The 16,373-nt window shown below is 37.9% G+C and overlaps 1 protein-coding gene across 1 annotated transcript in view; it reads left to right on the plus strand.

The window, feature by feature from the left end:
• Positions 1 to 646: 646 nt before the first annotated feature.
• Positions 647 to 16,373, plus strand: part of kif26aa (kinesin family member 26Aa) — an 80,221-nt gene continuing 64,494 nt past the window's right edge. The window contains exons 1-2 of the mRNA XM_067383020.1: positions 647 to 910; positions 1,534 to 1,785. Coding sequence (XP_067239121.1) covers positions 851 to 910; positions 1,534 to 1,785 — 312 coding nt within the window. The 5' untranslated portion in view covers positions 647 to 850. The remainder of the gene's footprint in view (positions 911 to 1,533; positions 1,786 to 16,373) is intronic.

Here is a 16,373-nt window from a genome sequence, read left to right on the forward strand (position 1 = left end):
ATGTGATGGCGCTAAAGTCAAATAGTTGACTACCTCACTGAAATTACACACAACGTTATAGTGCGCCTCTCTCCCCCTTTAGCTCTCTCTCTCAAAGTACTAAATTAGCAAGCTTGTTTTACATACAGTGCATATTATACACCAAAATAAACTGTGACAGAAAAGAGAACAAAATATAGCCTAATGAAAAACAATTGTGTGTAGTGGCAGTATTGGTAATAATATTTCCAATATATGTACATATTAATGAAATAAAGACATTATGACGTCTCTTGTACAGACAGTGAATAAACTCGTGAGATAATGAACCACATATTCGTGACAGGTTCTCATGATTGTCCCATTAACACCCGAGTTTCTGACAGTTTAGGAAAATTAGGAATTATTTTTCTGAAGTATTTCGCTCAGCTATGGAATTTCTGGCAGTCGATGAGAAAGTGGGTCTCGGCGTGCAATATGATACATTGAAAATAAAATGCAGCGAGTGGGTTATATACTGCATACGCCAACCGAATTAAAAAAGGATACATTCTCCCCCTACTCACAAGAGAACGCAGCGCCTTCAATGCGAATCAGATTCAGGAGCGCGCGGTGTGAGCTGCGATTCTGCTCCGCCCCTCAGTGACTCAATATCAGTCTAACTGATCCCTGATTTAAATTAATTTATCGTCAACATGGGATTGAGAAGCGCGCTAACAAGCAAGACTGGACAACCTAAACTTTAGAAAAACTAAACTTTTGAGTTATAAGTTAGAGTTAACATCCATGAAATGGATAGTTTACGAATCTCTCAGTGAGTCGGAGCACACCAGACTCTGTCTGACACGCGGGGACATTTAAATCCAGAAACATGCGTTCTCATTATTGGGTTCAAGGCGAAGGACGCAGACCAGATTTCAGGAGGTTCACGGTGAGATATAGCATGATGAAACTTTTCAGATTATTTTTAATGGTTTTATTAACTTTGTTGTGTCTTAGCATTTGATATTGATTAATGAAGTATACTTCTTCATACTGTTTATCCTACTGGGGGAAAATGTGTAAACTAAAGGAATACTTGGTTTGGTGGTCTTAGCTGGGCTTTTGGCTGGTTTAGGAAGACTTTTCATCTGGTTGGGAGAACAGATAGACTATCTGATGACCAGTGGCCAATTCTGCATAGACTAGTCTTAAAATGTAGTCATCTATTTTTCTTCAAGACTGGTCCTAACTTTTTTAAAGCCAGTTAAATAAGATTGGATTTGAATCGGAAAAGTAAGTCTGATTAACTTTCGTCTAACTGCTAGTTGGTCAACCTAATTAGAGATGCTAAGCTTAGCCAGGCTGGGAAATCATCTCAAACCTAAGACCAGCAAAATATTTAGAGCTGGTTTAATCAGCAGGACAATGTTGTTGTTGTTGTTTTTGTGAGGTCCATATGAGTCGTACATTATTTTGTTTCTGTTTTTAACAGTCTACTACAGTTTATTCCAGCAACCTCATTTTCAACCTCTCAGTTCAGTTCATCTCTCTTCTGCTTTTTTCTCACATAAGGTGGTTGAGGTATCAGCAAGCAGTGAATCAGGGCAGAGTCCAGCACTCAATCCTAGGAAAAGGCTTCATTCGGCAGAAGAAGTGCAATGCGGCAGCCGGCCAAACCCGGAGGGTGCTGGTTCAGTGTCCATGACGGAGTTAAGTTATTCCGAGAACAAGCACGGGAGGGAAAGCCTGTGTCAGCGATGTCAAATCATTGCGAACCAACTGAACAGGCAGGCGCGTGAGCTGGCCAAGCCAGGAACTCTGAAGGTTTGTGCATTCAACTAAACCATTAAATCAATTCATCTCAGGGCCTGTTACACCATGAAGACAGTGATAGTGGTGTAGAAATAATTGTTTTAATCTTTGCAGACTAAACTGTAATTAAAGGCAATAAAAGTTCTAACAATTCCCACTGCAGTCAGATTAAGGAATGTAGGAGAGTTCAAAAACCTTAAAAGGGATAGTTCCAGTTTTTGACACACACACAAACACACACAGGTTTATTTTTGTGAATTGTGAGGACATTTCATAAGCGTTATGGTTTTTATAATGTACAAACCATATTTTCTATCGCCCTACACCAACCCTTCACCTAAGCCTACCCAACACAAGAAACTGTGCACATTTTTACTTTCTCAAAGAAACTCATTCTGTATTATTTATAAGCCTTTTGAAAAATGGGTACATGGGGTAATGTTCTCATAAGTCACCCTCTCCTTGAAATACCTATGTCATACCCATGTCATTATACAAATTTGTGTCCTGATATGTCACAAAAACGCTGACATATAACCCCCACCCCCCACATACACACACAGGTTTGTTTTGCTATCAAAGTGAGGACATTCCATAGGCATAATGGTTTTTATACTGTACAAACTGTCCATTCTATCCCCCTACACTACACCTACCCATCACAGAAAACTTTTTACATTTTCAAAAAAACATCATTTATTAATCCATTCTCTAATATGCACCATTGGCTGGTCCATCTAAAATTTACAATATGCGTATGAATTTTATTAAAACACCATTTGACATAAACACCTTGGGACATATCGCTGTCATTGAGGATAATACTGATCCTATGAAGATGAAATTGTAAGACAAAGAAAGACAGAGTATTTTGACTCATCTGCCTCTTTAGCCCACCATGCATCTAAAATGCTCCTAGACAAAAAAAAGACGAATGCGTTGCATGTATTTGACACAGCCACCAGCATCTCCACTGTCCTCAATGATTATTTTAGATGATAGTGAGATATATTGCAGGTAAAAAAAAATTTCAATGACCAGTGGAACTGTCCAGCTCAGCAGGATTTTATGGTCCCATTAATCTTGAGTGATGACACACTTCGAGTGGCTATATTCAAGAGAAGAACTGCTGAGATGAATGCAAGCAGTCATGCCTATCATTGGTGATGAGCGCTCTGATGATATTAACTGTTCTGGCAGTGCATAAAGAGAACATTGCGGCCCAACTTAGTGTTTCACTAAAGAATCAGCTCAAACTAAACTGAAAGTAAGCTAGGTTTATGGCCGAAGCATAACTTTTAATGAAAATCTCCAGTCCCTTTGTGACTGGTAAAGTTTGGAGATTAAACATCGTCATTGACTTACAGTCATTTAGATTTGACCCACTTGTTTCCTGTGTTATTGCTTATATTTATTATGCAGTGACATCATTATTTATGAGTGTTTATGTATATTGTCTTGTTTCTATGCTTGTATACAGCAGCACTTGGTTGCTATTGTTCTTAGGAACAATGCATGTAAAAGGAGGTGTAGAAGTGATAGCATCTGGAAAGGAAGTTAAAGCCACCTAAATTTTACTACTCAATGAAAGTGTGATCCTGTTGGCATGGTAATACATTTCCTCAAATGGCCAGAGGCTGTGCATTCCTTCACGTTGACTTGGCATATAAAGAGCCGGACCTCCTGTTTTTGAAGATTTGTCCAGCTAACAAGGAATGTTCTCAGAACTTTGGCAAACATTTGGCAGAATGTTCTGGCAATGTTCTCTCAAAGTTATGAACAAACATTCCAGTAACATTAATAGAACATTCGTTAAGGCTGTGTGTCCACCAAAGTGTTTTTAGCCAGCTTTAGCATAGCTAGGCGCTATGCTGAAAATGCCTAGCTGTGGAGTGCTTGAGAGCACTTCAGCAGTGTAGCATTTTTTTTTTTCTTTTTTCAGTTGAGACGTTAGGTCGCTATGAGAGAAGCTTCTCGCTGCAGCTTGCGGTGGACATCCAACCTGGCCCATATCCAAGTGTGACGTCAGAAGCCAGGCACTGCAGCCGATTTTTAAGATTTTATTGGTCATGTCAATCACAGTACTGATTGCTTACACCCAACACTGATCCCTAAACCTGCCCGTCCCGGTAACCAATGAAATTACCTGCAGGGCGGGATTTCTAGCGAAGAGGTTTAGTGGAGAGTCACGAGGTGACATGGGCACGGGCGTGACTTCTGACGTCACACTTGGATGTGGGTTGGATGTCCACTGAGCCCTACTTGAATATTCGCGGCACTGTTACTTGTAAGTGATTTCGCAGATAATTTGTTTCAGACTAAAAATGTCGACACAGTGTAGAGTACTTGCTAACCCTAACCCTATGTTCGGAGACCAGCAATATTCATTTCTCATCCATTTTGTCCGTTCTCTGCTTGTTGATGTTGTTGTACAGCAAGAATGTTGTGATAGTTGGTCTGTGTTGTTTTTGTCTATACCCCCCCCCCCTCCACTCTGATTGGACGGCCTTCTAAAAAGTGACAGTGATGAGCGCAGCGTTTTACTCAAAGTTGTACTGTACATTCTTAAACTTGAGGCAACCAGTAAAAACACTCGTTACGCTCCCGGTGCTCCCATTGAAAGCAATTGGAAAAGTAGGCTACGCTAGCCTCTTTGGTGGACACACGGCCTAAAAGTTATCTGATCTTTAAAAATGTTATCAAAAAGTTTGCACGAAAACATTCTTTATACATCATTCAATGAACGTTAATTTTTTTCTGAAACGTTTTAGTTGGATGTTCGTCTAATGATTTTATATGATACTAGGCTACTTGTTTCAGAATGTTTAGAGAACATTCACAAGTTACATTCCAACAATGTTTGCAAAATGATAGAATGGAATGTTCCCTTAATGTTCACATAACCAAGAAAAAAAGAGCTTGTAAAAAACTTTTAAAAACATTTAAAAAACTGGACTTTGGAACATTCAGAAATAACATTAGCAACACATTTTTAAAACATATTTATGTTAGACCAGCCACAGGGATGAAAAGTTTAAAAGCAGGCCAGCACATTTTCAGATTTTCTTCTCCTTTGGAAAGAATATTTGTTGCTTCTTTATGATGGAAATATAGATTAAATAAAAAAAAATACTTATTTAGCTAACACTGTTAGGCAGTACCATAATGCAGCATTGCTGGTCCATAAAGCTGAACTGTATAATTCACTCACTCCCCTTTCAATCACCACAGATTTCAAGGTTTGTTTTGGGGATAGTCATTCACCAACTTGTTTTGGGAAACTCCTGCTCTGCTATTTGGCTCACAAAAAAGTGGTTTCTTTCCATTCCCTCCCTTTGCACTGGAACATAACAATTCCATCCCAATACTGTATATCACTGAGTCAGCAAATCTGAGGTAATTTTAGAGGTATTTATTTTAGATATAGTTAAAATGTATATGGATACAGATCCCCTAAAAATATGATTTGATTGGTCAATTATTTTGCATATCAAAAGTACATATATGAGACCAATACAAGACCAAGACTTTGAGGGGTTGAGACCAACACAAGACCAAGACTTTGAGGGGTTGAGACCAACACAAGACCAAGACTTTGAGGGGTTGAGACCAACACAAGACCAAGACTTTGAGGGGTTGAGACCAACACAAGACCAAGACTTTGAGGGGTTGAGACCAACACAAGACCAAGACTTTGAGGGGTTGAGACCAACACAAGACCAAGACTTTGAGAGGTTGAGACCAATACAAGACCAAGACTTTGAGGGGTTGAGACCAACACAAGACCAAGACTTTGAGGGGTTGAGACCAACACAAGACCAAGACTTTGAGGGGTTGAGACCAACACAAGACCAAGACTTTGAGGGGTTGAGACCAACACAAGACCAAGACTTTGAGGGGTTGAGACCAATACAAGACCAAGACTTTGAGGGGTTGAGACCAACACAAGACCAAGACTTTGAGGGGTTGAGACCAACACAAGACCAAGACTTAGAGGGGTTGAGACCAACACAAGACCAAGACTTTGAGAGGCTGAGACCAATACAAGACCAAGACTTTGAGGGGTTGAGACCAATACAAGACCAAGACTTTGAGGGGTTGAGACCAACACAAGACCAAGACTTTGAGGGATTGAGAGAGACCAACACAAGACCAAGACTTTGAGGGGTTGAGACCAACACAAGACCAAGACTTTGAGAGGTTGAGACCAATACAAGACCAAGACTTTGAGGGGTTGAGACCAACACAAGACCAAGACTTTGAGGGGTTGAGACCAATACAAGACCAAGACTTTGAGGGGTTGAGACCAACACAAGACCAAGACTTTGAAGGGTTGAGACCAACACAAGACCAAGACTTTGAGGGGTTGAGACCAATACAAGACCAAGACTTTGAGGGGTTGAGACCAACACAAGACCAAGACTTTGAGGGGTTGAGACCAATATAAGACCAAGACTTTGAGGGGTTGAGACCAATACAAGACCAAGACTTTGAGGGGTTGAGACCAATACAAGACCAAGACTTTGAGGGGTTGACACCAATGCAAGACCAATAATTTGAGCTGTTGAGACCAACACAAGACCAAGACTTTGAGGGGTTGAGACCAATATAAGACCAAGACTTTGAGGGGTTGAGACCAATACAAGACCAAGACTTTGAGGGGTTGAGACCAACACAAGACCAAGACTTTGAGGGGTTGAGACCAACACAAGACCAAGACTTTGAGGGGTTGAGACCAATACAAGACCAAGACTTTGAGGGGTTGAGACCAATATAAGACCAAGACTTTCAGGGGTTGAGACCAATACAAGACCAAGACTAAGGCAGGGCGAGACTGAGTCATGACCAAGACCAGACCATCACTCCTTAAATTAATCTAAAAGAATCTTGAGCATTACAATACTGTCTAGTTTGATTCAGTTTTATGAAGGATTCACTCAAAGGCAAAGAAACTCAAGCTACAATTTAATCTTGCTACATGAAATGTATTAGGAAGACTATTCAAGCTTCTATTTACTTGAAGCATGGACAAATAGTTGCTTTCTTAGACTCTAATTACAAGCCTACAGATAAGATGTGGTAAAGCTGTAAAATGTGCAAGGACATTTTCTTCTTGGCCGTCTCAGACAGAGCTAAATTGTTTGTCGGCTCAGACAATCAAGTCTGGGTCCAGACAGTCAGATTAAGCTGTAAGATACTCCTTCGAAGGCTGAGTGTTCAACAAAAGCAAGATGAAAGAATCCCAGGCCACTTTTAGAACACAATGATGCGGTCAATACCAGACTCCGTAAGTTTGCCTCATGGAGTCGTATCTCTCCGAAAAAGTTTAAATTAAAAAGTGTAATGGCAATCTAAATCCATTCTGACGCATCAATGGAAAACAAATTGGATCGTATAATGGAGAGATTTATCTCAATTTCAGATAATTTTGATCGCATAAAAGTGGGTTACCCCATGAATTAAAGGGATAGTTCAACCTAAAATTGAAATTCTGTCATCATTTACTAACACTCCAGTTGTTTTGAATTCATTTCTTTGTTGTGCTGAACACAAAAGAAGATATGTTGAAGAATATTGTTAACCAAAGAGTTGCTTGTCCCCATTGACTTCAATAACTTTTTTTTTCTTTTTTCTATACTATGGAAGTCAATGGGCATCAGCAACTCTTTGGTTACCAACATTCTTCAAAATATCTTCCTTTATTTTCATCAGAAGAAAGAACATTCAGGTTTAGAACAACTTGACAAAATTTTCATTTTTGAATATGATCTACATTATCTGAATACATTTAAAAATCTATATTAGCAATATATTTTTGTTTATATTTTTTATTTGAAAAATATTTAAAATGTATATCTAAAATCTATATTTTTTTGATGCATGGCCAGTTTAAGCTATAGAAATGTGACATTTAGGTTGAAATATAGTGAGCACAATTTTTAACATGTTCTGAAAGCTATTAAAAATGTTATAATGTTTCTCGTATTGGCAAAAAAGTCTGAATTACTCCAGGCCATCACCCATTTCCAATATTTGAGGTCACATGACTTAAAGTCACATTAAAATTTCTGTGTCAGGGCTAGTGCCATGACAATGTTAAGGATGGCTTGAGGCTTAGTAAATCATGGGATAATTTTCATTTTTGGGTGAACTATCCTTTTAAGCATGTGATATGAAGTATTTATTGGTAAGACTAACCACCGCATTATTAAGTCTGCTGTGCGGTTTTGGTTTTCATTTTGGCACAATACTTTCCTTGTGGCCGTTTTTATCATTAGAGACTTCAATAATGTAATTTTGAAAGCTGAAGAAACACATGATTTCTGTAAAACGAATGACTTGTTTTCTCCCTTTAACCAGCTTTATGCAAAGATATTCTTCCATCTATCTGCTTAGGTTTCTGCTATTCCAAGTGATAATACTATTTTACATATAGTGTTTTCTCAATTTACTGTCATCATCCACTTCAGTGACTTCCTTCAATCGGTCTTGAGGCATATTGGGACATTTCTAAGTGCTGGCTCTTTGAATATCCCCTAAAATGCCAGAGTAAATAACTTAAGGCTCCCAGCATGTTGTGCTTTTACATTTACTGATATAATCACCCAAGAACATTTTCCTAGCTGTGAGCTTTGGATGACACAGTAAGCGTCTGACTGCCCCCCTGTGTTCAGCGCTGATATGAACAAAGGAACATCCAGCTCTGACAATATTTACTGAATGTACTGAGAGACTACTTACCAAGCAGTGCATTATAGGTAAAAAAACGATGATTACTGCAATCAGCCTGGATCGTCCGAAGGAAAATCACCTCACCGTAAATTGACTGGGAAAGTCTCAGAAGGGGCCCACGGTGGTCTCACTGGAGGGGGCGAAGCAATCTCAAAGAAATAAACTGGGATGGAATGATGTGCTGGTCCATGTGATGAAAATTTAAACCTGTACATGTCCCTGCTGCCTCAGCAGTCAGTCTGCCAGGCATGACCGCAGTGTATTGGGGAAAGCAAGTAGGGTATTTTCCCAAGGGGATTATAGCTTCTTTTTTTTACTGAACCTATACCTGTACCCTCCCTCCCTCTATGAGATTATTCTTGCAGCCATCTTGTCCTTGGCTTCCTAGCAGGTGACCTTTTGGCACGGCAAATGCTCTTTTTAGTTTTCCAACTGCAATACATAGTGGAGGGCAAAAGACTAAGCCTGAAGCTGTTTCTGAGGATCACAGTCTTTCCTTTCACTCAAAATGAATGCGCAACAGCTTTCATGTAATCTGCCATGCAGTCAAAGCCTCATCTGCATCACAGAAGCAGTTCATTATTTAGGCCCATTTCCTTCCTGTTATTTCTCCTTCCAAAATCTGGACTTGGAAAAGGTGTGATTTACTCTAGTGAATAGGTAATCTTCAGAACGTTTGTGGCCAGATGACATATCATCACCGTGCTCGTCTCTGTCACTCTCCCCCTTCCATCCTGTGCTGATTATGTCATGCCCTGAGGGGTCACAGCTTGTCCATCACCGATCAATCCATCACACTGATGGGATGTGGTTGTCATAACAACGGATGGATAGAATAAGAATCACAAGGCTTTCTTGCATTTGCTAATGCTTAGTCATATTGTCTGTCTGCATGCCTACCTGTGTGTCCACCTAGTGAATGCACAAAAATATTTTTCTTTTATAGCATCTAAAGCAGCTGATTGATTGTGTATTCATCAAAATGTGTGTGTGTGTGTGTATCAAAGTAAAGGCTGTTTCAGTTTTGAGCAAATGGTTATACAGTACTGTTCAAAAGTTTGTGGTCTGTAAGATTGTTTTAATGCTCACCAAGGCTGCATTTATTTGATCAAAAATACAGTAAAAACAGTCAAATGCTGAAATATTATATATTATATAATAACTGTTTTCTGTTTTAATATATTTTAAAATGTAATTTATTCTGATGATGATTTGATGATCAATTTCAGCAGCCATTATCCAGTCTTCAGTGTCACATGATCCTTCAGAAAACTTGAGGTTCTGTGATCACTTTTCATAAATCATACAGAACATATTAAAACAAAATGTTAATGGCCTTAACAAAAAAAAAGTTTGTCAAATATATAATTGATAACCCTAATATTTACAGATAGTATAATACAGACTCTTTTTTAACATTGCATGTCCATTAATCACATTAATGAATTGTTAGCATATTTGGCCACCATGGCACTTTTGTATGCTTATCTGGCCACCATAGAGTTTTGTCTCCGGTGAGTCCAAACTAATGAGAGTGACCTTTGATTCTCTCTGGAGTCACAGAGGCAGGGTGAGTCGTTCTGCAGGTAAAGAGTGGCTACACTCCTGCAGCTGAGTGCAGACCTCAGATCAATGCTGCATTCGCATTAATCACTCCAGAGTGCTCATTCACGGCTAACACATGATGACTGAAGAATGTGTGAGTGGGAACATGTGTGAAGAGTGGGTTATAAACCACCCAGGCTATGGAGGAGAGCCAGGAGCTAATCAGGGGATTGCACTACGTTCGGAAACCCTACAAACCAGCACCTGTGTGTGAGAGACTCCAAATGAGAGGAGCTGCATGTTAATAGATCCCCAGTGTTCCACCAACAGTTGTCATTCCACCTCACAGGACAAAAATATCACATAATCGGCACATCTGGCAGTATTTTTGGAACATATTTGTGGTATTATGTGGGATGGATTTAAACATGACAAAATATTCTAGAAAATACTACAACAATACAATAATAATACAATTTTATTGACAGCTGAAAACATAATCAAATTAGCCAAAATATGGATTAAACCAAACCTAAATGCTATGGAATATTTAGAGATTTTTGAATGTTTATAATTTTTTTCTATTGAAATCTGCAAATCTGTGGGTGCAGATTCAGTGTGTTCAACACAGCGAAGATGCAGTTCGCTGCAGTCTCACTAGGCTTTGAAAATGCTAAATAACTTCGGACAGCACAAATATCGGCAGAACAACAGCAGCAGGATATGTCATCAGGCTCTAATGCAGTGGTTCTCAACCACAGGGCCTTAGCAAACTTCTAATGGGCCTCAAGATGCCATAAAATAATTTAAAATATCACATTAAAATAGGGTCCAATTCTCACTATTAACTAAATATTAACTATGACTTTTGCCTCAATAAACTCCTAATCACTGCTTATTAATAGTTAGTAAGGTGGTTGTTAAGTTTAAGTATTGGGTAGGATTAAGGGATAGGCAGTGGCTAAGTGCAAATAGCAATATATAGTACTTACACTAAGTGCAAATAGCTGTAGATTCTATTTACACTTAGTGAAAATAGCAATATATTCTATTTACACTAAGTGACAATTTTCTTAGCGATATGTTATTTACACTAGGTGAAAATAGCGATAGATTATATTTACACCATGTAAAAGTATCAGTTCTTTGCAATAATATTAGATGCTATCTATGCTTTATATTGGCAAATACTATTTGCACCTCAGTATTTTTGTACATTAACATCAAAGAGTGCAAATGAAGAGTTTGGTTCCAAATCGCAATAACTCCATTTTGATTAATTTGAGTAAAAATGTGTTTTCTTTACCAAGAAAGTGGCAAGATGAAAACCACTATTTTCTGTTTCAAACTTTCACATAGCATCTTTGGTTATAAAAACATTAAAAATTCAAATCTACATTTTGATTTTAAAAATTTTATTATAAAAACTCAAAATGCAATAAATCCATGACATTTTTTTTTTTTTTTCAAAATGCAATTAATCCATCAATATAAAAGTTATTTTTCAAATTGAAAATACACAACAGAGTAAGTTGATTCACATATATGACAGAGTCTAAACTTTGCCAATATTTATCATATATATACAGGCATTTTACTAAAAAGACATTCAGCCGTCACTCCCAAAATGAATTCAAAAAGTCATCTTGTTAATGTTATAAATTATTTGTCATTACCGATTAAAGAGTATCTGGCACCACAGCAAGGTTAAATAAACACATTTGCAGAGTACATTGGTATTAAAAACAGCTTTTAAAAAAGCCTTCAATGTTTACAGTGTGTAGAATGGTGCGCTGTGATTGGTTGAGAGCGAATATATCGCGTTCTGCAGAGAAGGGAGACTGGCGTTTGTCGCGTTTTGGAAAGAAAGGGAGAAAACATGACAGAATAACATGACGGATATTTATGGAGGGCAAAATTAATAAATGACTTTTCAATACCGACTGGTGGAAACTCAATTTTTTTTTTTAAATGGCGTTTATCACGTTTTGGAACCAAACACTTCAAATGATTATATTTATTAAAATTATTAAATGGATGCTGCCTTATTGGGAGAATAAAAACCCTCCCTACACCTTCCCCTTATCCTACCCAATAAATATTTTTAATATTAATAAACACTTGTTCGCAGTTTACTTTTAGAACATTTTCATTTTTATTGAAAATAAATGCAAGCTCGGCAAAATCTGGATTTGAACCCGCGTAGATCACGTTAAAAGCCACGTCTTTGAGCTTTACTCGCGACTGCTGCGCCACTGAAAATATTAAATCCTGTGTATCTTTTTAAAAATTTGAGAGGCTCAGCTAGACATTGGTGTGCAGAGCTAGTGTAAATAGCAATCTAAACGTCAATCTGTGATGTTTAGATTCTCTATTGAACATTTTTTTTCCTAGATGAATTTTCAGGTCAGTTCCATATATGCGTATAACGTAACTGAATGGACCAGGAAGTCTAGTGTGAGTACACCTTGAGAAAAAGAGGAAGTCCTATGGTTAAAAGAGACCAGAAAGAATCATTGCTGAGAAGACATGAACAAAACAGGGACAAATCCAGCTTAAGAAAGACAGTGGAAGGAAGAGATATAGGTTTTGTCACTGCATCCTTTAGAGTCTGTCATTAACCTGAGGCAATAAGGGTCTGACAATGTGGCAGGATCAGCTCGAGTATATGGGACAGGTAAGCTGATAGAAGCACACTGAAATAGATTAAATAACAGGCTAAGTGAGCTGTGAAACAGATCAATGCAGTGGTTTGGTAGCAGTAATTCAGTTCTGTCGCTGAGCCTGAACTTCAATCAACTTTCATCGTTTGGCACTGAGATAAGTGCATCATATAAGTCACACTGAAAGCCCAAGTCACAAAAAAAAAAAAAAAAAAAAAAAATAGGCTTCTCTTCATTGACAAATATCGTAAAATCTTAGCACAAAGCAGGAAGTAGCTTAGACACTATCCATTCACAGTTTTGCAGTGTAACTTCAGTGTTAAAGCATGCCCAAGAGAATGCTTCCGTACCATACTACCACAGTTTTATGCACCAGTTTGCCCAAAGAGGCCCCATAAGCCTTGTCAAAGCAGAAATATTTAAGTTCTCACTGGCTTTATAACCCTCACCACACTCATTTTCAAAAGCCACCGGAGCAATAAAGCTGCAGGGTTACGGCTCTCTTCTCATGAGCTCTGGATGCCAGTGCTGTAGCAGAGCAGGGATACAAGCTGTCCAGTGAAGCAGACACAGGACAAGTTTCCTGGTGTTATTTTGGCTACTTTGAACTCGTGATTACCGCTTTGGGTGTGTTAACTTGTCTTTGATTAAGTCACTTCCATCAGTCGTTTGTCCTTGTTGTCACTTCATGCTACCAGGTTGTCTATGTCTTACTTTCAACTGCCTTATCTCCTTTCAGCCACAGCCTGCCTGGCGGTCACACTTTCAGATTAGTTGTCATTAGTGATGGCTCTGAGATTGGATTGGGAGATTTTGGTGTTTTGGGAGACGCATAGCAGCTGTGTTAAGGAGATAGCTGTATTCTCGCACCTGAGACTGAATTTAAGCTTATAGTACAAAGTCAGAATGTCATCAAAAGGAAGATGTCTGGAATAATTAAAAAGTTTCACAGACTTCATACGACTTTTCTGTTCGAGGAAAAAATCATGCATTGAAAATCTGGTGTATTGATTTCCAGATTGATATCTTGTATATGTGCACACAGTATATTTTAGTGTTAAAAAACACACTCTCATACACTGTTTTCGTTCAGCGTTTCCAGGCTTCCATGAATGAAGGTATTATGGGTTTAGAACAACATGAGGGTGAGTAATTAATGACAGAATTTTCATTTTTGGGTGAACTAACCCTTTAACTATGAAGTCAAATAAAATGTCAAGTAAATGTATGAATTTCATTGGATACAAACATCAAACCAAGCAACATCTGCAGCAAAAACAAAACAAACCAAAAATTGCTAAACACTTTTCCCAAAATGTCACTTCAGCCATTTTAACCAGCAGCTGATTTCAATGTTATTTTATCTATGAATCTTCAAGTTTACACAGTGGTCTTAGCAGAGTATTTCAACCTAGTGTCCAAATTCATTTTAACAGTATATCTACTGTTATTAGAAAACATAGTTTGTGTAACATTAGCAACACATTATTAGCTGCTTGATAACGTAGTCAATAAAAACACTAATCATATTAATTACCGTCATGTGTCCGACGTTGTAAAAAGCGATACTGTGCAGCGTTTAACAGTAAGTTGACCGAGTGGATCTCGTCTGAGCTTGTGTGAGTGAGTGGAGGCGGAGCTAATTATCATATTCATTGATCCATGTATATTAAATGAGGCAAGGGTGTAGAGTTACTTTAAACCTATTTTAAGGCATTAAGATTTTTTAAAAATAGTTTAAATATATAATTTGGGTGATCAAAGATGAGTTTTAAGTGGTAAAATTATTGACTACAGGGGGACTTTAAATAATTTTACATCATTCTGTGGATCTTACTGAGGCCCCCTAGTGGGCCTCTTTCCCCTGATTAAGAACCACTAGTCTAATTGCTTCTCTAATGTTGAGGTCAGTTCCACTTCCTGTGGTCAAGTATTTTGCCACTTTTACTGCACCTGCAAGAATCTTTTAATGTATGAATTCAGCTTGCAGCTTGTCAGTTTTATTTGACTGGGGCTAGTGTGACATTTACCTGTAGCATATAAAATAACTGAATGCTTGACGTTTATTATCGCATTGACATTTCTAAACAGCTTTCTCTAAACATCAGTTTTATAGGTGGTCTGCTGCATTATTGTTAATGTAGCAAAGATGTGCGTAAAGTAGTTTCTCATACTTACACTTGGTGATTAGAAGTTACTTTTCTCGAAGATGGATACATTTAAATGTGCGTCCAACAGAATGCATACAGATCATGTGAGAGCCTTAGAGAGGAAACTCAGCTGGCGGCCTGATGAAAAACGGAGGCAATGTGTGAGAGGACACAACAGCAGAGCTTTAAAAAGGAAAAAATATTTAGCCATAACTGTTTTCTTTAAAAGGAGGTGCCATCACTGTCCATTCCCTGTAAAAACAGGAAACTACAGGCGGACACAGGGAGGAGTGGAATCGTTCATTTGATCTCTGTTGACTGGGGGCCTGGCATGTTCAGCTTTGACCTTCTTGGCTCAAAAACATGTTCATAAAAGACAAAACCTGTGGTGAGGTACCTAAAATAGGAACTTTGACTGCCTTGTTGACATGGAACATTGAATTGTATCTCCTGCTGTTGTGGAATACTCATTCAATCATTTTTGGAATGACCCAGAGCAGATTTGAATGCTCAATCGCTATGTGTCAGACAGATATGTGTCTGCTGTGATAATATTACAGAAGAAGAACAGCTTTTTATTTTTTAACAAACTTGCAAGTGTCTTTTTTTGCTTCAGCTCATTTTGACTATTCCTGTCTGTAAGTTCTGTATTTCCAGTGAAGACTGATAAATATATCAAAACTATACTAAAACTTGGACATCACAACTAAAGCTAAATTGCATGTTGATTACACAGAATGTATATGTTCGGCACATGATTGATAAAAACAAAAGGAAAGACAGTTTAAATTTGCTTTTAAAATTAATCATGAAAATTCCAGTCACATTTTGTCTACACTTGGAGCACTTTGACAAAATTAAATTTGACCAGTTATCTTCACTTATCTTCAGTGGCAGAAGTGGATTGCCCATAGAACTGAACAGAAAAACTAAATATAGAAGTCTGGAGAAGATTTTCTGTGAAGGAATGTAGATTAAGTAACTTGAAATATCCATCAAAGAGTGACTTACAATATTATGACTGACTAATGCAAAGTCATTTCCCAATCATCTTTGTGACTATAGAGATATATCATCATTCTAGCATGTGAAAGTAATAAATTCTAAGAGAACATTGCAGACAGTATATTCTGACATTGTGCTCTGTGTGTCACTTAAGAGGAAGCCAGGTCAACAATATCTTTTTAGCCATCGTTTTGTCCAAAAGCACACTTAAAACTACTGCTGATAAATTCCCACTTTAATCTCTGTAAGGTTTCAAAGTGCAGATATCTGCTCATCCCTATAATAACATTTTCCACACAAAAAACTCAGCTTCTCTTTTGGCTAGCAGATACAAATAGTTAGAAACAGGCATATGGGAGTAGGATAATATTTATGTTCAAAGTATGAAATTATTTCAGCACCATCTGAAAAATTCATTTATTCCATTCATTTATTATGACTCATTCCGCTGAATGATTGTATTAATCATCTGGCTAATTGGCTTGGCTGATATGCATCAGTGGGA

The sequence above is a fragment of the Chanodichthys erythropterus genome, chromosome 4 (assembly GCF_024489055.1).
Source record: "Chanodichthys erythropterus isolate Z2021 chromosome 4, ASM2448905v1, whole genome shotgun sequence".
NCBI lineage: Eukaryota > Metazoa > Chordata > Actinopteri > Cypriniformes > Xenocyprididae > Chanodichthys > Chanodichthys erythropterus.